Source organism: Panthera pardus, unplaced genomic scaffold (genome assembly GCF_024362965.1).
Source record: "Panthera pardus isolate Hobbes unplaced genomic scaffold, ASM2436296v1 HiC_scaffold_7, whole genome shotgun sequence".
Lineage (NCBI taxonomy): Eukaryota > Metazoa > Chordata > Mammalia > Carnivora > Felidae > Panthera > Panthera pardus.
The window spans coordinates 6,160,832-6,177,660 of record NW_026527002.1 but is presented as its reverse complement, the minus strand read 5'-3'; the positions used below and the strand labels follow the sequence as shown (position 1 = coordinate 6,177,660).

The 16,829-nt window shown below is 40.5% G+C and overlaps 1 protein-coding gene across 3 annotated transcripts in view; it reads left to right on the top strand.

The window, feature by feature from the left end:
- Positions 1-16,829, top strand: part of ATP6V1H (ATPase H+ transporting V1 subunit H) — a 110,773-nt gene that overhangs the window by 52,738 nt on the left and 41,206 nt on the right. For all 3 annotated transcript variants that reach the window (XM_019435248.2, XM_019435247.2, XM_019435246.2), the window contains 3 exons: positions 6,812-6,990; positions 9,611-9,736; positions 13,608-13,709. In XM_019435248.2, coding sequence (XP_019290793.1) covers positions 6,812-6,990; positions 9,611-9,736; positions 13,608-13,709 — 407 coding nt within the window. The remainder of the gene's footprint in view (positions 1-6,811; positions 6,991-9,610; positions 9,737-13,607; positions 13,710-16,829) is intronic.

The window sequence follows — 16,829 nt, the reverse complement described above, 5'->3', positions numbered from 1 at the left end:
TGAGATGGTTTGAGAAACCCTGCTTTAACATACAATTTCACAAGGCTAGCGGTTGTGGCGAAGGAAAGATCTGAGTTGTCACGTGATTCCACTGCACTCTTAGTGAGGACGAGATTTCTGCACCGTTGCTTGGACAATGGCAGAAATTACATTTGCGCTTTTGATTTTGTGGAGGTAAAGATGCCATTGAATTTTAGGGCTTTTTAAAAAAATGTTTATTTTGAGAGAGAGAGAGAGAGAGAGAACACGCATGCCTGCATGCTTGAGGGAGAGGGAGAGAGAGAATCCCTGACACGGGGCTCAGTCTCACAACTGTGAGATCATGACCTGAGCTGAAGTCAAGAGTCGGCTGCTTAACTGACTGAGCTACCCAGGCGCCCTGAGTTTTGGGGCCTTTAAAGAATAAGCTGCTGCCAGATTGTCTAGGTTTGTTTGGGAAAATTCGTTTTTTGGTGTTTTTTTTTTTAGTGTTAATTTATTTTGAGAGAGAGAGAACAAGAGCCAGGGAGGGGCAGAGAGCGGGGGAGAGAGAGAGGGAATCCCAAGCAGGCTCTGCACTGTCAGTGCAGAGCCCAACATGGGGCTCAATCTCTTGAACCTTGAGACCACAACCCAAGCTGAAACCGACTCAGCTCAACCGACTGAGCCACCAAGGTGCCCCACAAATTCAGTTTCTTATTTCATGATCCATTCGTTCGTTTTCATTCTTTATTAATGAAATGGAAATGAAATTAAACCATGTTTTGAAGGGAAAATGATCAGGCTCATTGATTTGACTCAGGATTGAAGAAAAGGGGAGAATCAACTATGACCTAAGTTCCAAAGTTCTGTTATCTTGGAGAACTGAGAGGAAAGGTGGTATTAGAACACAGTAGTGCTGCTGTTAGTTATTATATTGATTGTGTTGAAGTTATTGTTGAAATCGTGAGTTACGATAATACCTTCATTAAGAAGCTTAATTCTTTAGCCAGCAAATATACAGTGAAATAACAAAGGATCATATGAGCAAAGTGTTTTGATATGTTTCTTTTTTTAAAATTATTTTTAAGATTTATTTTTATTTTTGAAAGAGAGAGAGAGCACGCATGTGTGAGGGAGGGGCAGAGAGAGAGGGAGACAGAGGATCCGAAGTGGGCTCGGAGCTCAGGGCAAAGAGCACGATGCGAGGCTTGAACTCACGAACGGCGAGATCATGACCTGAGCCGAACGAAGTTGGATGCTTAAGTCCCGTGTTTTGATGTGTTTCTGAAGTTAGAAGAGATAGTAAGAAAAATAACTAGAAAAAGCAACAGAAAACTTTGTAAAATAATAAAGTCTTTAAAAAGCAAAGGAAGAAGGGAAGAGTATCATAAAGGAAGAGGTTATCAGAACTTAGGTCTCCCCAGAGCTTAAGGTCTTTAACTGAATTTCATTATGGTCAGGGAACATATTCTAATAAGTTTCAATTCTTTGAAATTTGAGACTTGTTTTAAACAAGACTTATGGTCTGTCATGGTGAATGTGCCATGTGTGCTTTAAAAGAATGTATATTTTGCAGATATATAGTGTTCTGTAAAATGTAAATTAAAGCAGGGTGGTTAAGAGTGTTTTTCAGCTCCTCTATGCACTGATGTTTTGTTTAGTGGTTCTATCAATTGCCAAGAGTGGGAGTTGTTAAAATCTCCAGCTATTATTTATGGATTTGTCTGTTTTTCCCTTCAGTTTTGCCAATTTTTGCTTTATGTATTTTGAAGCTCTGTTATTAATACATTTGTGTATGTTACATTTTCCTGATGTAACAGGAAAATTTCCTTGAATCGTTGTGAAATGTCCTTTATTATTGGTGATGCTTTTTCTCTTGATAAGTACTTTATTTGGAATTAATATAGACAGGCCAGCTTTCTTGTCTTTTCTTTCAGTTTCTTTTCTTTCTTTTTGACGTGCCAGCTTTCTTATGCTTATGGCTTTCCATCTTTTGATTTCAGCCTATCTACGTCTTATATTTAAAGTTTGTCTCTTTTAGACCACATATACTTGAGTCTTGAATTTTAATCCCCAAATCCTCTGCCTCTTAACTGGAGCATTCAGTTCACTGGCATTTAAAATAATTATTGGTACAGTTGAATTTAGGCCTACCGTTGTACTATTTCTGTTGGTCTTAATCTGTTTTTTGTTCTTCTTTCATTCTTGCCTTCTCTTGAGGTAACTGAATCCCTTTTAGAATTTCATTTTAATTTTTCTGTTGACCTTTAAATGTTCTTTGTAGTGTTTCCTTTTTTTAATTAAATTTTTTTATTAAAAAATTTTAAAATATTTTTATTTTTGAGAGAGAGAGACAGAGAGAGAGAGTGCGCAAATAGGGGAGGGACAGAGAGAGAGGGAGACACAGAATCTGAAGCAGGCTCCGGGCTCCGAGCTGTCAGCACAGAGCCTGACGCGGGGCTCGAACTCACAGACTGTGAGATCATGACCTGAGCTGAAGTCGGACCCTTAACTGACCGAGCCACCCGGGTGCCCCTGTAGTGTTTATTTCTTAGAGCTTGTTTTGGTAGCACAGTATATGCATCCTTAACTTTTCCCATTAAAGTTAACATTGTACTCTTTTATGTAAAATGTAAGAACTTGAAATCATACAGGTCTATTCTCTCTTTTTTATTCTATAGTTGACATATAAATATATTTACATAGGTAAGAAAAAAAACCTGTATTACAGTCTAACTTTTCCTTTAAACAGTCTTATTTGTATTACAGAAGAGGGAAAAATAGTCTTTTGTATTCATTCAACTATTTACCGTATCTGTTGTTTTTCCTTGTGTCCTGAAGGTTCAGCTTTCCATTTGGCAGTCTCACTTCTGTCACCTGCAGAATTCCCTTTAGCTCAGGGCTCATCAGTCTGTAGTAGCTCATGAGTCAGTTCTGGCCCACCATCGGTTTTTGTAAATAAAGCTTTATTGGAACACTGCTGTGCTTTTTTTTTTTTTTTTTTTTTTTTTTCCTGTATTTTGTATGCCAGCTTTTGCATTATAATGGCAGAATTGAATAGCTATGATGGAACCCTCAAAGCCTAAAGTATTCATTATTTGGCCCATTTTAGAAAGTTTGCCCACCCATGCTTTCGCATGCCTTCTACCACAGGTCTGGTGGTGACCAATTAATTTCAGTATCTGAAAATTGGTTGTTTACCTTTATTAAAAAAATCGAGATATAATTGACATACAACGTTTTGTTAGTTTCAGGTATCCAGCATAACACTTTGATATTTGCATATATTGTGAAATAATCACCCCAGTATGTCTAATTAACATCCATCACCACACATAGTTACAAATTTTGTCTTGTGATTACACCTTGTAAGATCTACTTTCTTGGGGCGCCTGGGTGGCGCAGTCGGTTAAGCCTCCGACTTCAGCCAGGTCACGATCTCGCGGTCCGTGAGTTCGAGCCCCGCGTCGGGCTCTGGGCTGATGGCTCAGAGCCTGGAGCCTGTTTCCGATTCTGTGTCTCCCTCTCTCTCTGCCCCTCCCCCTTTCATGCTCTGTCTCTCTCTGTCCCAAAAATAAATTAAAAAAAAAAAAAAAGATCTACTTTCTTAGCACCTTTCAGATATACATATAGTGCTATTAACTGTAGTCATCATGCTGTACATTGTATCCCTAGGACTCCCTTATTTTATAACTGGAAACTTGTACCTTTTGGTCCCCTTCACCCATTTTGCCCACCCCTCATCCACTGCATCTGGCAACCACCAGTCTGTTCTCTATATTTATGAGTGTGTTTTTTTTTAATTTCAGTTTTTTGAAGATTCCACATATAAATGCGTTCATACAGCATTTGTTTTTCTCTACCATTTCACTTAGCATAATGCCCTGAAAGTCTATCTGTGTTGTCATAAATGGCAAGATTTCCTTTTTTTAAATGGCTGAATAATATACCATTGTGTATATATACTCCCATTTTCTTCCTTTTTTTTTAAAAATATTTTTAATGTGTATTTATTTTTGAGAGAGAGAGATAGAGAGAGAGAGCGCAAATGGGGGAGGGGCAGAGAGAGAGGGAGACACAGAATCCAAAGCAGGCTCCAGGCTCTGAGCTGTCAACACAGAACCCAACGCAGGGCTTGAACTCCTGAGGCATGAGATCATGACCTGAGCCGGAGTTGGTCGCTTAACTGACTGAGCCGCCCAGGCACCCCTATGCCCCATTTTCCTTATCCATTCATCCTTTGTTGGACACTTAGATTATTCCTATGTCTTGGCTGTTGTGAATAATGCTGCAATAAATATGGGAGTGCAGATAATCTCATTGATACTCTGTTTTCATTTCCTTTGGATAAATACCTAGAAGTGGAATGGCTGAATCATATGGCAGTTCTATTTTTAATTTTTTGAGGAACCTTCATAGTGTTTTCCATACTGACTGCACCAATTTATGTTCTCATCAGTAGTGAACAAGTGTGCACTTTACTCCATAACCTTGAAACCACTTGTTATCTTTTGTTTTTTGAGGTGATATTCCATTGTGGTTTTGATTTGTATTTCTCTGATGAGTCGTGATATTTTTATGTACCTGTTAGTCATTTGTATGTCTTTGGAAAAATGTCATTTCAGATCCTCTGCCCATTTTTAAATCACTTTGTTGTGGTTGTTATTGAGTTGTATGAGTTCTTCATATATTTTGGATATTAACCCCTTATCAGATACATGCTTTGCAAATATATTCTTTCATCCAACAGGATACCTTTCATTTTTAAATTTAATTTATTTTATTTTATTTATCTTATTTTATTTTAGTTATTTTTGCTGTGCAGAAGCTTTTTAGTTTGATGTCACCCCACTTGCAAGTTTTTGCTTTTCTTCCCTGTACTTTGGTGTCATATACAAAAGATCATTGCCAAGATCAAGGTCAGGGAACTTTTTCCCTATTTTCTTTTTTTTTTTTTTTAGGAGGTTGACAGCTTCAGTATGTGTAAGTCTTCAATCCATTTTGAGCTGATTTTTGTGAGTGGTGTAAGATAGGGCTCCAGTTTCATTTTTCTGAATGTGATTATACAGTTTTCCTAATGTCATATATTGAAAAGACTATCCTTTCTGTATTGAGTACTCTTTTATGTATGTATATATTTTTGAGAGAGAGAGAAAGAGGTAGAGAGAGAGCAAGCGAGGGAGAGAGAGAGCGCACATGTGCATGAGCAGGGGAGGGGCAGAGAGAGAGGGGGAGAGAGAATTCTAAGGCTCCAGCACTGTCAGTGAGGAGCCCCATGTGGGGCTTGATCTCATGACCTGTGAGATTATGACCTGGGCTGAAATCAAGAGTTGGACACTTAACCGACTGAGCCACCCAGACAGCCCCTCCATTGAGTATTCTTGGCTCCTTTGTCAAATATGAGTTGATTGTATATGTGGGGTTTTATATCTGGGCTATTTTGTTCCATTGGTCTGTGTGTCTGTTTTATGCCAGTGCCATACTGTTTTGATTAATAAAGCTTTGTAGTTTAAACCAGGAAACGTGTTTGTTCTTCTTCCAGCTTTGTTCTTCTTTCTCAGGATTCCTTTGGTTACTCAGGGTCTTTTATGGTTCCATACAAAGTTTAGGATTGTTTTTTCTACTTCTGTGAAAAATGGAATTTTGGAATTCCATTGGAATTTTGATAGGGATCGATCTCTAATTTACATATGCTGAGCTAACTCTCTTAATGTGTTTGTTTAGCATAATGACTAGGAATATAGTTTGCTTGCAAAAATAAATTTAAAAATTTCATATTTTGGTACAGTTGACTTGGAATTGTCATTACAGGATTTGTGTGTGTGGGGGTGGGTGTGTGTGTGGAGGGAGGCATTTGACAGGCCGCCTTTACCATCTTGGTGAAGGTAGCTTTCTTGAGAGCTTGTCTGTTTCTGTCCCTAAGCCTGAGCATAGTCTTTGCTTAGAAATACTGGTTCATTCAACGAACAGTTTATTTTTATAAATAGAGTTGAACAGTGTAGGGGTTAGGAGAGCTGACCCCCTGTGCTGTCCGAAATCCATGTATATCTTTGGACTCCCCCAAAACTTAATTATGAGTAGCATACTGTTGACTAGAAGCCTTACTGATAAACAGACGATTAACACGTATTTTGTATGTCATGTATCTTATACTGTATTCTTACAATAAAGTAAGCTAGAAAAAAAAATTTTAAGAAAATCCTAAGGAATAAAAATGCGTTTCCAGTACTGTACTGTAATTATCAAAAAAAATCTGCAGAAGAGTGAACCTGCACAGTTCAAATCCGTATTAAGGGTTCAGTATATTTAGGATTCCTTTGCTCTTTTCATAAGTATTCTTCTAAGTAGAAAAATTACAGAAGAAAACTAGAGAATTTGCCAGAATGTCACAAAACTTTTTTGGTAATTGTTCAGGCAATGTCCTTTGTGCATTTGCAGGTTGATGAGAGGGGAAAGGGTGACTGACTGAGAAACTCTAGAGATACTTGAAGAAACATTCTTCCTTAGCATCCCAAGTACTAGGTGGCTAACAGATGAGAAGTTCACTGGGTGTGCTCAGAAGCAGGGCTGTGAGAAAGGATTTGATGCACTTAATTGTAAACATGTCCAGTGTTTTGAGGCCCGTCTGGTTCAATGATTTTAAATGTGTGGTTAAGCCAGTAAGTAAGCGAGGAATAAGAAATACGCTTTTGATATGGGACAGGTGCTCAGGAAAGAGATAAGGATTTGTGATATAGTCTTCGCTTAACCCGAGAATAGAGGAGGAGAGAGGGCGCAGGAGGTAGTGCAGGGGTCTAAGAATATCACATAAAGAAATTATACGGTTTTCTCACGTGTGTGTCTAACTCAGAACTTTTTGGAGAAATCGACTGAAAGAGAAACTCGCCAAGAATATGCCCTGGCTATGATCCAGTGCAAAGTTCTGAAACAGTTGGAGAATTTGGAACAGCAGAAGTACGACGATGAAGATATCAGTGAAGATATAAAATTTCTTTTGGAAAAACTTGGTGAGAGTGTCCAAGACCTTAGGTATGTTATTTTAAAAAAACTCTCACAGGCTGGATATATTGGGCCTTGTTGGACTTTCCTAGTATTTTCAGAAAGTCTAAGTTTGTTACTAACTATAAACTCAAAAGATTTCACTAAAACATTATGTCTTCTGTTAAGAATTGGGGATATGGGGGGTGGGGGACAACCGGCTCATCACCATGGTAACAGTTGGCTAGAGCCTTGTGTTACGTCTTCTCTTTTGGGGAGGTTCCCATCCTTCTCTTGTCTGAAATCTGACTTAATCCCACAGGATGTTGGTGTCACTCTGGAACCCCTTAAGAATCTCCCCCTGGTTTAGAATCTTTTTAAACAGTACTCGTTAATTTTTGAAGGATGTTTGGCCATAAACGGAAAGAGTATTTTTTTCCCTGCTTTTTTGAAGTTCCTATTGTGTTCTTTATTCTTGATATTAAAAATTACACAAGGGGCGCCTGGGTGGCGCAGTCGGTTAAGCGTCCGACTTCAGCCGGGTCACGATCTCGCGGTCTGTGAGTTCGAGCCCCGCGTCGGGCTCTGGGCTGATGGCTCGGAGCCTGGAGCTTGCTTCCGATTCTGTGTCTCCCTCTCTCTCTGCCCCTCCCCCGTTCATGCTCTGTCTCTCTCTGTCCCAAAAATAAATAAAAAACGTTGAAAAAAAATTTAAAAAAAAAAAAAAATTACACAAATGATGTACAATGCAGTAAGAGAAAAAAGAATCCTTACATAGTTCTAGAAGGGACTCCATACCTCTTCCACCTAGTCATCCCGCCCCCACTTTTGTGTTTGCTTCCAGAAAAACCTTCCTAGCCCTGCTCCCCTGACACGTGTGTCCATGCACACACACAAACGCATATACAGATGGGGTTCTGCATATTCTTCTGGAACTGTTCATTTTTGTTTAATAATGTATTGATGATCTTTCCCATTAACGTATATATCCTTTGTTTTTAAACTACTGATACATTTTTAAAAGGGAATTACTGTGTAGAAGTAGATCTTTCTGTGTAGGTGGTTTGGGTTTGGGAGCCAGGCTGAACCCAGGCTGGCTGAATTGTCTGGCCACTTTGTCCACACTTGGCCTTGACAAGCTTCTTGACTTTGTGAAGCCTCAGTTTTCCTTTTGCTAAAATAGCAATAAAAATTCTAACCTGGTAGGATTTGTTGTGAGGTTTCAACTATCCAGCAAATGCCTTCGGTGTAGTATGTGTTCCAGAAATGCATTTACCAGATAATTCAGTGCAGCTCTTAATCCCAAGGCCCAAGTGCTGCTATAGAGATGGGATGTGTCACCGAGATCAGTGGTCTATCATGGGCGTTGTAGAGGGAGGCAAATGAGTTTTGTCCTTCTGTAATTTCAAATGTGACTAACTGCATTGTAATAAACTAGCCTGGCCAGCAGTAGACTTGAAGTTTTTACAAATTTTACTAAAATTTTCATTTTTATAAATCTGTTATCAGTTCTTCTCTAATAATGATTTGAGATCTCTTAAAAATGAATAAGATTAGTGATACTTAGCTTTCTAAATTATTTAATCCATGTTAGCCAATTATTATTATGTATTGATTTTTCATGTTGAGTTTGGTAATTTGAAAAATCCTGCTCTTTACATTAAAGCCAGTCAGGTGATGGGTATAGGTAAAAGAGCTTTGTCTCTGTTTTTGCTGTTAAAGGTTTAGGATATTCATGTTAAACAGCATTAGTTTACTTCTTACACTGATTGGCCTTACATTAAAGTAAATTAGTACTTTATTTAATAGAACACTCTGTTCAACTTAACCAGTAAAATTCTGGTTATATTGAATTACCAGTCAGTATTTAAATGGCTAAATCTTTTTCAACTTTTCACTTGGAAGGATGTCCAGCCATGTCCTTTTAAGTTTTCACTTTTCACTTAGAAGGATGCCCAGCCAACCATTGGCTGACAACACTAAACACTTTTTATAGAATGAAGCTTTGAATAATTTACTTGATACATAGTGAATGATTTTTTTAATTGCATTGCATTGCAGTCTGTTTTATGCAGAGGTTTTTGTTTTTGATTTATAATGTTAACTTAGTTAGTGAATTACCTTTACAGTGTTTGTAATCATGTTGTGCAATATTATACCCGTATGTGTATTTTTCATTGCATAATACAGTATAGTGGTTTATGACATATATAGTATTGGAATATGCTATTTAAGTAACATACTTTTATATAGATTCACATTAACGCATCTGGTGGTCTGGCAAATACAGTGTTTTAAGTGGGGTGGTGGAAACTCTGCTAGATTATCAGATATTATACTGATTATACTTTATTTATTAGGATGAAGATTTTGAAAGCAAATGCTCCTTTCAGTAAACCTCATTTTGAGCACTCCAATTTGGCAGGAGTATTGGACCTTAGGACCTTGAATAAATTTCACATGGTTTATTAAAGATTATTTAAGCTGTTTAAACTTTGTTTAGTGGTAGTTTGTTAATGTACAAAGGATGGTCAGTCTTTGCAGTTAAATCATCGGTGAAGAATTTTTTCTTCTCTTGAGGTATGATTAACATGGTAAAAATGTTTTGCTTAATTTTGGAGCAACTCTTAGATTTTTCTTAACTTTGAGATCCTTAAAATTTTTTTTGTAGCTCATTTGATGAATATAGCTCAGAGCTTAAATCTGGAAGACTGGAGTGGAGTCCTGTGCACAAATCTGAGAAATTTTGGAGAGAAAATGCTGTGAGATTAAATGAGAAGAATTATGAGCTCTTAAAGTAAGTTTTAAATTTCACTTCACACTCTTAATACCTGTTGTTCCACCTCCTTGCCAATGTACTTTTGTCACTAGTGATAATAAATTTTAAAAAACAATAAAAAATTTTAGTTATTTCATGATTTTAATTTGTATTTTCTTCCTTCCTTATGTGGTTGAATACCTTTTCATCTGCTTATCAGTCATTTGGATATCTATTTTTCCAGAATTGGTTGTTCAGGCATTTAAAAAAATTTTTTAATAGGAGATCTGTATGTATTCTGAACGAGAGGTCTTATATCTGTTTATCTCAACTGTTTTCTTCTACTCTTTCACATACCATTTCACTCTTTGGTTTTAGTGTGGCTCCATTGATTAATTTTTTCCTTTATGGCTAGTATTTTTTTTTTTGTGTCCTGGTTAAGAAGTTTTTCCCCATATGGGGTCATGAAGATGTATTTCCAGGTCATCTGCTGGAAGATTTACTGTTTGAACCTTTCACAACTAGATCTCTATTCCATCTAGAATTGGTTTTGGGTAAGGTACAAAGTAGGGGTCAAGATGCAGTTATTTTCATTATGTAGATGTCTAATTGAACCAACACCATTTTTAATAAAAATTTTTTAAATGTTTATTTTTGAGAGAGAGAGAGAGAGAGAGAGAGAGAGACAGAGCACAAGTGGGGGAGGGGCAGAGAAAGAGGGAGACACAGAATCTGAAGCAGGCTCCAGGCCCTGAGCTGTCAGCACAGAGCCCAACTTGGGGCTCGAACCCACGACCCTCGCATCATGACCTGAGCTGAAATCAAGAGTCAGATGCTCAACATACTAAGCCACCCAGGCGCCCCATTTTTTGAGTTATCTTATCACTTTCTTGATAGAGTCCTTGGAAGCACATTTTAAAATTTTGATAAAGTCCAGTTTATTTTTTTTGTTTGTTTCTCATGCTCTTGGTGTCATACTGAAGAATCCATTGCCAAAACCAAGGTTTTGAAGATTTACTCCTCTGTATTCTGTAATATTTTTATAGTTTTAGCACTTACATTTAAGTCTTTAAAAATTTTTTTATGTTTATTTTTGAGAGAGAGAGAGAGACAGAGTGTGAGTGGGGGAGGGGCAGAGAGAGAGGGAGACCCAGAATCCGAAGCAGGCTCCAGGCTCTGAGCTGTCAGCACAGAGCCCGATGCGGTGCTCGAACTCACGAACCGTGAGATCATGACCTGAGCCGAGGGTTGGATGCTTAACTGACTGAGCCACCCAGGCGCCCCACATCTAAGTCTTTGATCCTTTCGAATTTTATTGTACATGATGTGAAGTAAGGGTCCAACTTCATTCTTTTGCATGTAGCTATCCAGTTATCCCAGGAACATTTGTTGAAAAGACTTTTTTTCCCCATTGCATTGTCTTGGTATCCTTATTGAAATTCAGTTGGCCTGTGGACACATGGGTTTATTTTTGGACGTTCGGTTTTGTTCTGTTGATCTACATGACTATTCTGATACCAGTATCCTACTGTCTTGATTACTTTTACTTTGTAGTGTGTTTTGAAATTCAGAAATGTGAGTCTTTTGCCTTCTTCTTTTTTCTGTATTGTGTTTAATCAGTCTCCCATTGATGGATATTTAATACTATTGCCAGATTTTGCTGTTAGAAACAATGCAAGAATTACTCTCTCTCCCCTACACACACACACACACACACACACACACACACACACACACACACCCGTACTGTAACTTTTAAAATGAATAGATTTAAATTTTTAGAATAATGTTAGGTTTACAGAAAGATCGAGGGGAATGTACAGAAGAGTTTTCATATATTCTCTCTTCCCCTATTATTAACATCTTGCAATAGTGTGGTACGTTTGTTATAACTGGTGAACCAATATTTATACATTATTTTTCACTGAAGTCTGTAAGTTACATTAGGGCTCACTTTTTTCTGTTGTCTAGTTCACTCTGGTTATATGCTCTGTAGGTTTTGACTGATACCACATGTCCCCTATTACCGTGTCATGCAGAATAGTTTCACTGCCCTAAAAATTTCCCACGTTCCACCTACTCGCTCTGCTCTTCCTCCCTCTCCCTGAACCTCTGGCAACCACTGGTCTTATTTCTATCCTGTAGTTTCTCCTTTTCCACAATGTCCTAGAGTTGGAATTAGATAGTATATAACCTTTTCAGACCGGCTTCTTTCCCTTAGCCATGCACATTGAGAGTTCCTTCATCTTTCTTTGTGGCTCGGTAGCTCATTGCTTTTTATTTTTTCTTTTCTTTTTATTGCTGACTGTCCCATTGTATGGCTGTACCATGGTTTCTGCATCAAAGGACGTCTTGGTTGCTTCACGGTTTTGGCAATCACTGTAGATAAAGTTGCTCTAAAGGTCCACGTGCAGGATCTTATGTGGACATAAGCTTTCAACTCACTGGGGTGAATCTGAAGGGAGTATGGATGGCATGGTAAGACTCAGGTTTGGTTTTATAAGAAAGTGCCAAACTGCCTTTCAGGGTGGCTGGACTTTTCGGCATCCCCGTGAGCGGTGAATCAGCATACCTGTTGCTGTACGTCCTTGCCGGCATCTGGTGGTGCCAGTGTTCAGGGTTTTGCCATTTTCACAATGAAGGTGGATAGTGTTATCTCCTTGTTTTCCAGTGATGCTTGATGTTGGTCATCTTTTTGTTTGCTTATTCGCCAGCTGTTTTCTTTGGTGAGATGTCTGTTCAGGTCTTTTAACCATTTTTAAATTGAGTTGTTTTTATTATTGTTGAATTTTAAGAGTGCTTCATGTACGGCTCAGCTGTTTGTGCGTCTGACTTTGACTTAGGCTCAGGTTTTGATCTCACAGTTCGGCGGCGCTCTCTCTCTCTCTCTCTCTCTCTCTCTCTCTCAAAATAAATAAATAAACCTTTAAAGAAAAGTACTCATTCCGATTGGTTGTCCCAGTTATGCTCTGTTTGTGGAATGAGTTGAGAAGTTTTCTTCCTATTTCTGTGCCCTTGAGCAGTGCCAGTAACACGAGTCACCTGTTCCTTGAATGGTCTCCCCTCACGTTCGCTCCGAAGTAGATGAAGGAGGTCTCTCCCAGTGGATTGGATTCTGGGGGGGTGCACCCCCCGCTTCACTGCGGAGGACACATGCGCCCCTGGGGGCGATGAGTCCTCCCTGCAGGTCCTCGAGGAGGCAGAAATCTGCTCCAGCTCCCGGCAGAGGGGAGCCTTCTGTGTGTCTGGTTGGCTCCCGTTGTCACAAGCACTGTCGGGCTCCGGCAGTGGTGACACTCTGCCCGTGTGGTTGCTGTGGAGAAAGTAGGAGGACGGCAAGGGAGCCGGGGGTGTGAATCTGGGCTGCCGTCTTCTCCGAAGACGTTCGCTTGCTATTTTGCATTTAGTTTTACGTGTGAAGTTCAGGTTCAGATCCTTCGTGGGACTTGGAGAGAGGGGGAGAGAGGGGATGTGTGTGCTCAGGGCGCACGTTCTGTCTTGATCGCGGCTTCGAGTAACTTCTTCATACCGACGAAAGGCTTACAGATGTTTAACTTTCAAAATATAATTGTCAAGGATTCAGTGGTTGTCGTGTATTAACTCACCATTAACTCAGTGTAGTTGTCTCTCTTGAGAGAGCAGGGGAGGGAGTTCCTGATATTTTAGGAATTGCGTGAGGTATACATCGTGAATCTGAAAGTAACCTGTTACATATGTATAAAAGCTGAAACTGCAAACTTACGTGTGATTTATTATGTGTAGTGCATTATGCATAATAGTAAGATCTGTAGAAAATACGACTATATTTATAAATGCCTGTTTTCAGGAGATACTTGCATTATACCTGTGCTCTGTTGTGCTGTATGGAACAGCTAGAAGTCAATCTCTCTTTGGATTACATGTATTTCAGAATTTTGACAAAACTTCTGGAGGTGTCCGATGACCCACAAGTCTTAGCTGTCGCTGCTCATGATGTTGGAGAATATGTGCGGCATTATCCACGAGGCAAACGGTAAGGGAAAAGCCATTAGCTAGTGTTTCCTGCAACATTCAGCTTAAAATCCTAACTAATGTGCTTACCTTGAAGTAGACTAGTTTAGCAGAGGTGCTAAAGGAGTAAGGGAAATCAAGATGGCCATAATATGGGGCATCGTGATAAACCTTGTTAAAAACGGGTAGTGTAAAACTATCCGTACAACTGTAATACTACTGTGTAGTGGCCAGCAGAGGTCACATTAGAAATTTTATGTTCAGGATTTTCTTTGGTTTTTGTAATTAAAAAATTTTTTTACGTTTACTTATTATCGAGAGACCGAGAGACACAGAGCATGAGCAGGGGAGGGGCAGAGAGAGAGGGAGACACAGAATCCGAAGCAGGCTCCAGGCTCTGAGCTGTCAGCACAGATCCCGACCTGGGGCTCGAACTCACGAACCGGGAGATCATGACCTGAGCCGAAGTCGGACGCTTAACCGACTGAGCCACCCAGGTGCCCCGGTGTGTATAATTTTAATTCAATAGCCATTTTGTGTCTGCTGGTTATTTTTCGACTACTACCAGTAGCTGCAGAGCTGATGAGACATTATTATTGAACTTGTCAGATTCACAGTGTTGAAGAAAATACAACAGCCGTAAAGAAAAGTTATAATAGATGTTATAGAAGTATGTTTTCCAGAGTATTGAAAAGAGAGGAATTCATGTGGGAGGAGACAGGTAAGGCTTTACAGAGGAGATGATGCTGGCTACATAATTTAAGATCACTTAGACACATTAACAAAGAAAAGACAGGCTTTTGGGGGGAATGTGAGAAATTAAGGTACCAATATTATATCAAGGGAGAAAACTTTAAACGATATACGAGAGCTGTTTGATGTTATTTGGAAAAGCAGAAATGCGTAGGCCTTGGTTTGAATTATTGCTCTTTTGCTTGCGAATTGGTATCCTAATCTATAAAATTGGGGTGGTAGTCATATTTGTTTCTCATGAGGCTGATGTGAGGACTGAATGAGTTAACCCAATACAGAGATGAGTAGTGCCAGTAGCTACATGGTCAGTACTCAGTAAGTATTAGCTACTTTCATTACTGTTAATGTTAGCATTTTACATTCCTCAAAGCTATCTATAATGAGACATAGAACAGTACTTATCTTATTTATCACAAAACAGTGTCCTGTGAGCCCAGAACATCTTAGAATGGGAGCAGAAATTGACAGGAGCCACAGATGCGATTGCATACCTTAACATTCCGCAATTACTTCCCAGCTTCCTCTTTTTCCTTGTAGTGCATAAATATTTAAATCTTTTTTCTAAAATAATTTTTTTAAGTTTATACGTTTTGAGAGAGACAGAGTGGGGGAGGGGCAGAGAGCGAGGGGGAGAGAGAGAACCCCAAGCTCTTCTGGAAGGTAAATGAGAGAAGAATTAGGCGTGTGTGTGGCAACGCCTCAGGATATTGGTACTTACTCTAGGGAAAGTGGGACATTATTTAGTGTAGCTCCTGGAGTACTCGGCGTTTGAACTGCAGAATGTTTTCCTTGTGACCCAGCAAAGCCTTGTGACTGGTCTTGCGTAGGACTTGATTTCAGGCGGACTTCAGAGGCAGACGGCATAGGTGCAGAAGTCTGTGCGGTAGAGCTGTCCGTTGCATTTGTCAGTTGTGTGATTGTATTCTTCGGCTCCAGGGTCGCTGCTTGGTTCCGTTTATAAGTTCTGTTTCTTTATTGTCCTTCTGTTCGTGTGTTATTTTCCTGGTTTTGTTCCGTTGTCTGTGTTCTCTTTCATTTCATTCAGCTTCTGTAAGATGATTATTTTGATCCTTTGTCAGGCAAATTTTAGATATATCTTTCTATGGGATTAGAAACTGTTCGTTGCCTTTGGTAGTGTTAGACTTACCTAATTCTTCGTGGTCTGTGTAGCCTTGCATCGATGTCTGTGCATTTGAAGGAGCTAATACCTCTTCCAGTCTTTAAAGACCATTTTCAGCAGTTAATGGCCTCCTCTCTGTCGTCTGGGTTAACGGATGGGATTACCTCCGGAATCACATTCGTGCTGGGTCAGAGCGGGTTATGCGTGGCGATGGGTCTGCAGCGGGGTCCACGGTTGGCAGGTTGGTTGGTCTTCAGGTGTCTGGGACTGTCTCCAGTCCCTTGTTCAGTTGGGTAGTGCTGGGACAAGGTCCACTTCAGCATCCGTGGCTGCGTCCGTAGTCAGCTGTCCTCTCACCAGGTGTGTGGATGGGTGCACCTCCTGCCAGGTCCCAGGAGGGGACCAGTCCCTGGTCACTGGTGGGTCCCTGGGTGGGCAGGGTAGGCCCGGGGCCGTGGCTGAGAGGGGCTAGAACCAAGCTCCAGGGCTATTTCCGGTCTCCTGGCTGCGACTGAAGTCTGCGTACTTGGCGTCGGAGGCACGGAGGGGCGTTTGTGCCACCAGGTCCCTCGGGTGGGTTGGACTACTCCCTGACTTTGGCTGGAGGAACTGGGGCCGAGTTTAGGACCGTTTCAGGATCTCCTGAGGCACAGATGTGAGTGTCCCCCCACCGGGTCCCTATGTCGGCAGGACTGCTTGTGACTGCAGCTTGGAGGGAATCGAACCTAGTTTAGGACCTTTTCAGGATCTCGGGGATGCAGGTGGGTTACTGCTCACGGACTGGCTGGGAAGGGCTGGAGCTGAGTCTAGGCCTTTTCAGGATCTCTGGGAGCACTGTCAGATGTCTCCTGCTGGGTCCCTGAGACTGGCTGGCCTGCTGGTAGACTACTTCTGTGATAGGGATAAAGCCACCTATAGGACCCTTCAGAATCTTTAGGGGTGCAGCCTGCAGTCTCCTGCTGGGTCTCTGTGCCAGCACGGATGTTTGGGGACTGGCCAGGATGGGCTGGAGACCAGTTACCGTGCCCTTTCAGAATTCGACAGAATCTGTTGGGCTTACCTCCAGCGGGTCCCAGACCTCAGCAGAGAGGGGCTGAAGCCTGTTGAAGAGCTATTTCAGATCCACACAAGTGGGACTGAGGTTTGTGTGCCTGTTAGCTGACAGACGGGTACGTGTGAGTCCTCCAGGGTCCCTTGGCGTATTTTGTGGGTGGCAGAACCAAAGCCAGTGGGACCGTAGCAGAATTTTCAGGGTACAGAGCTGTTTCT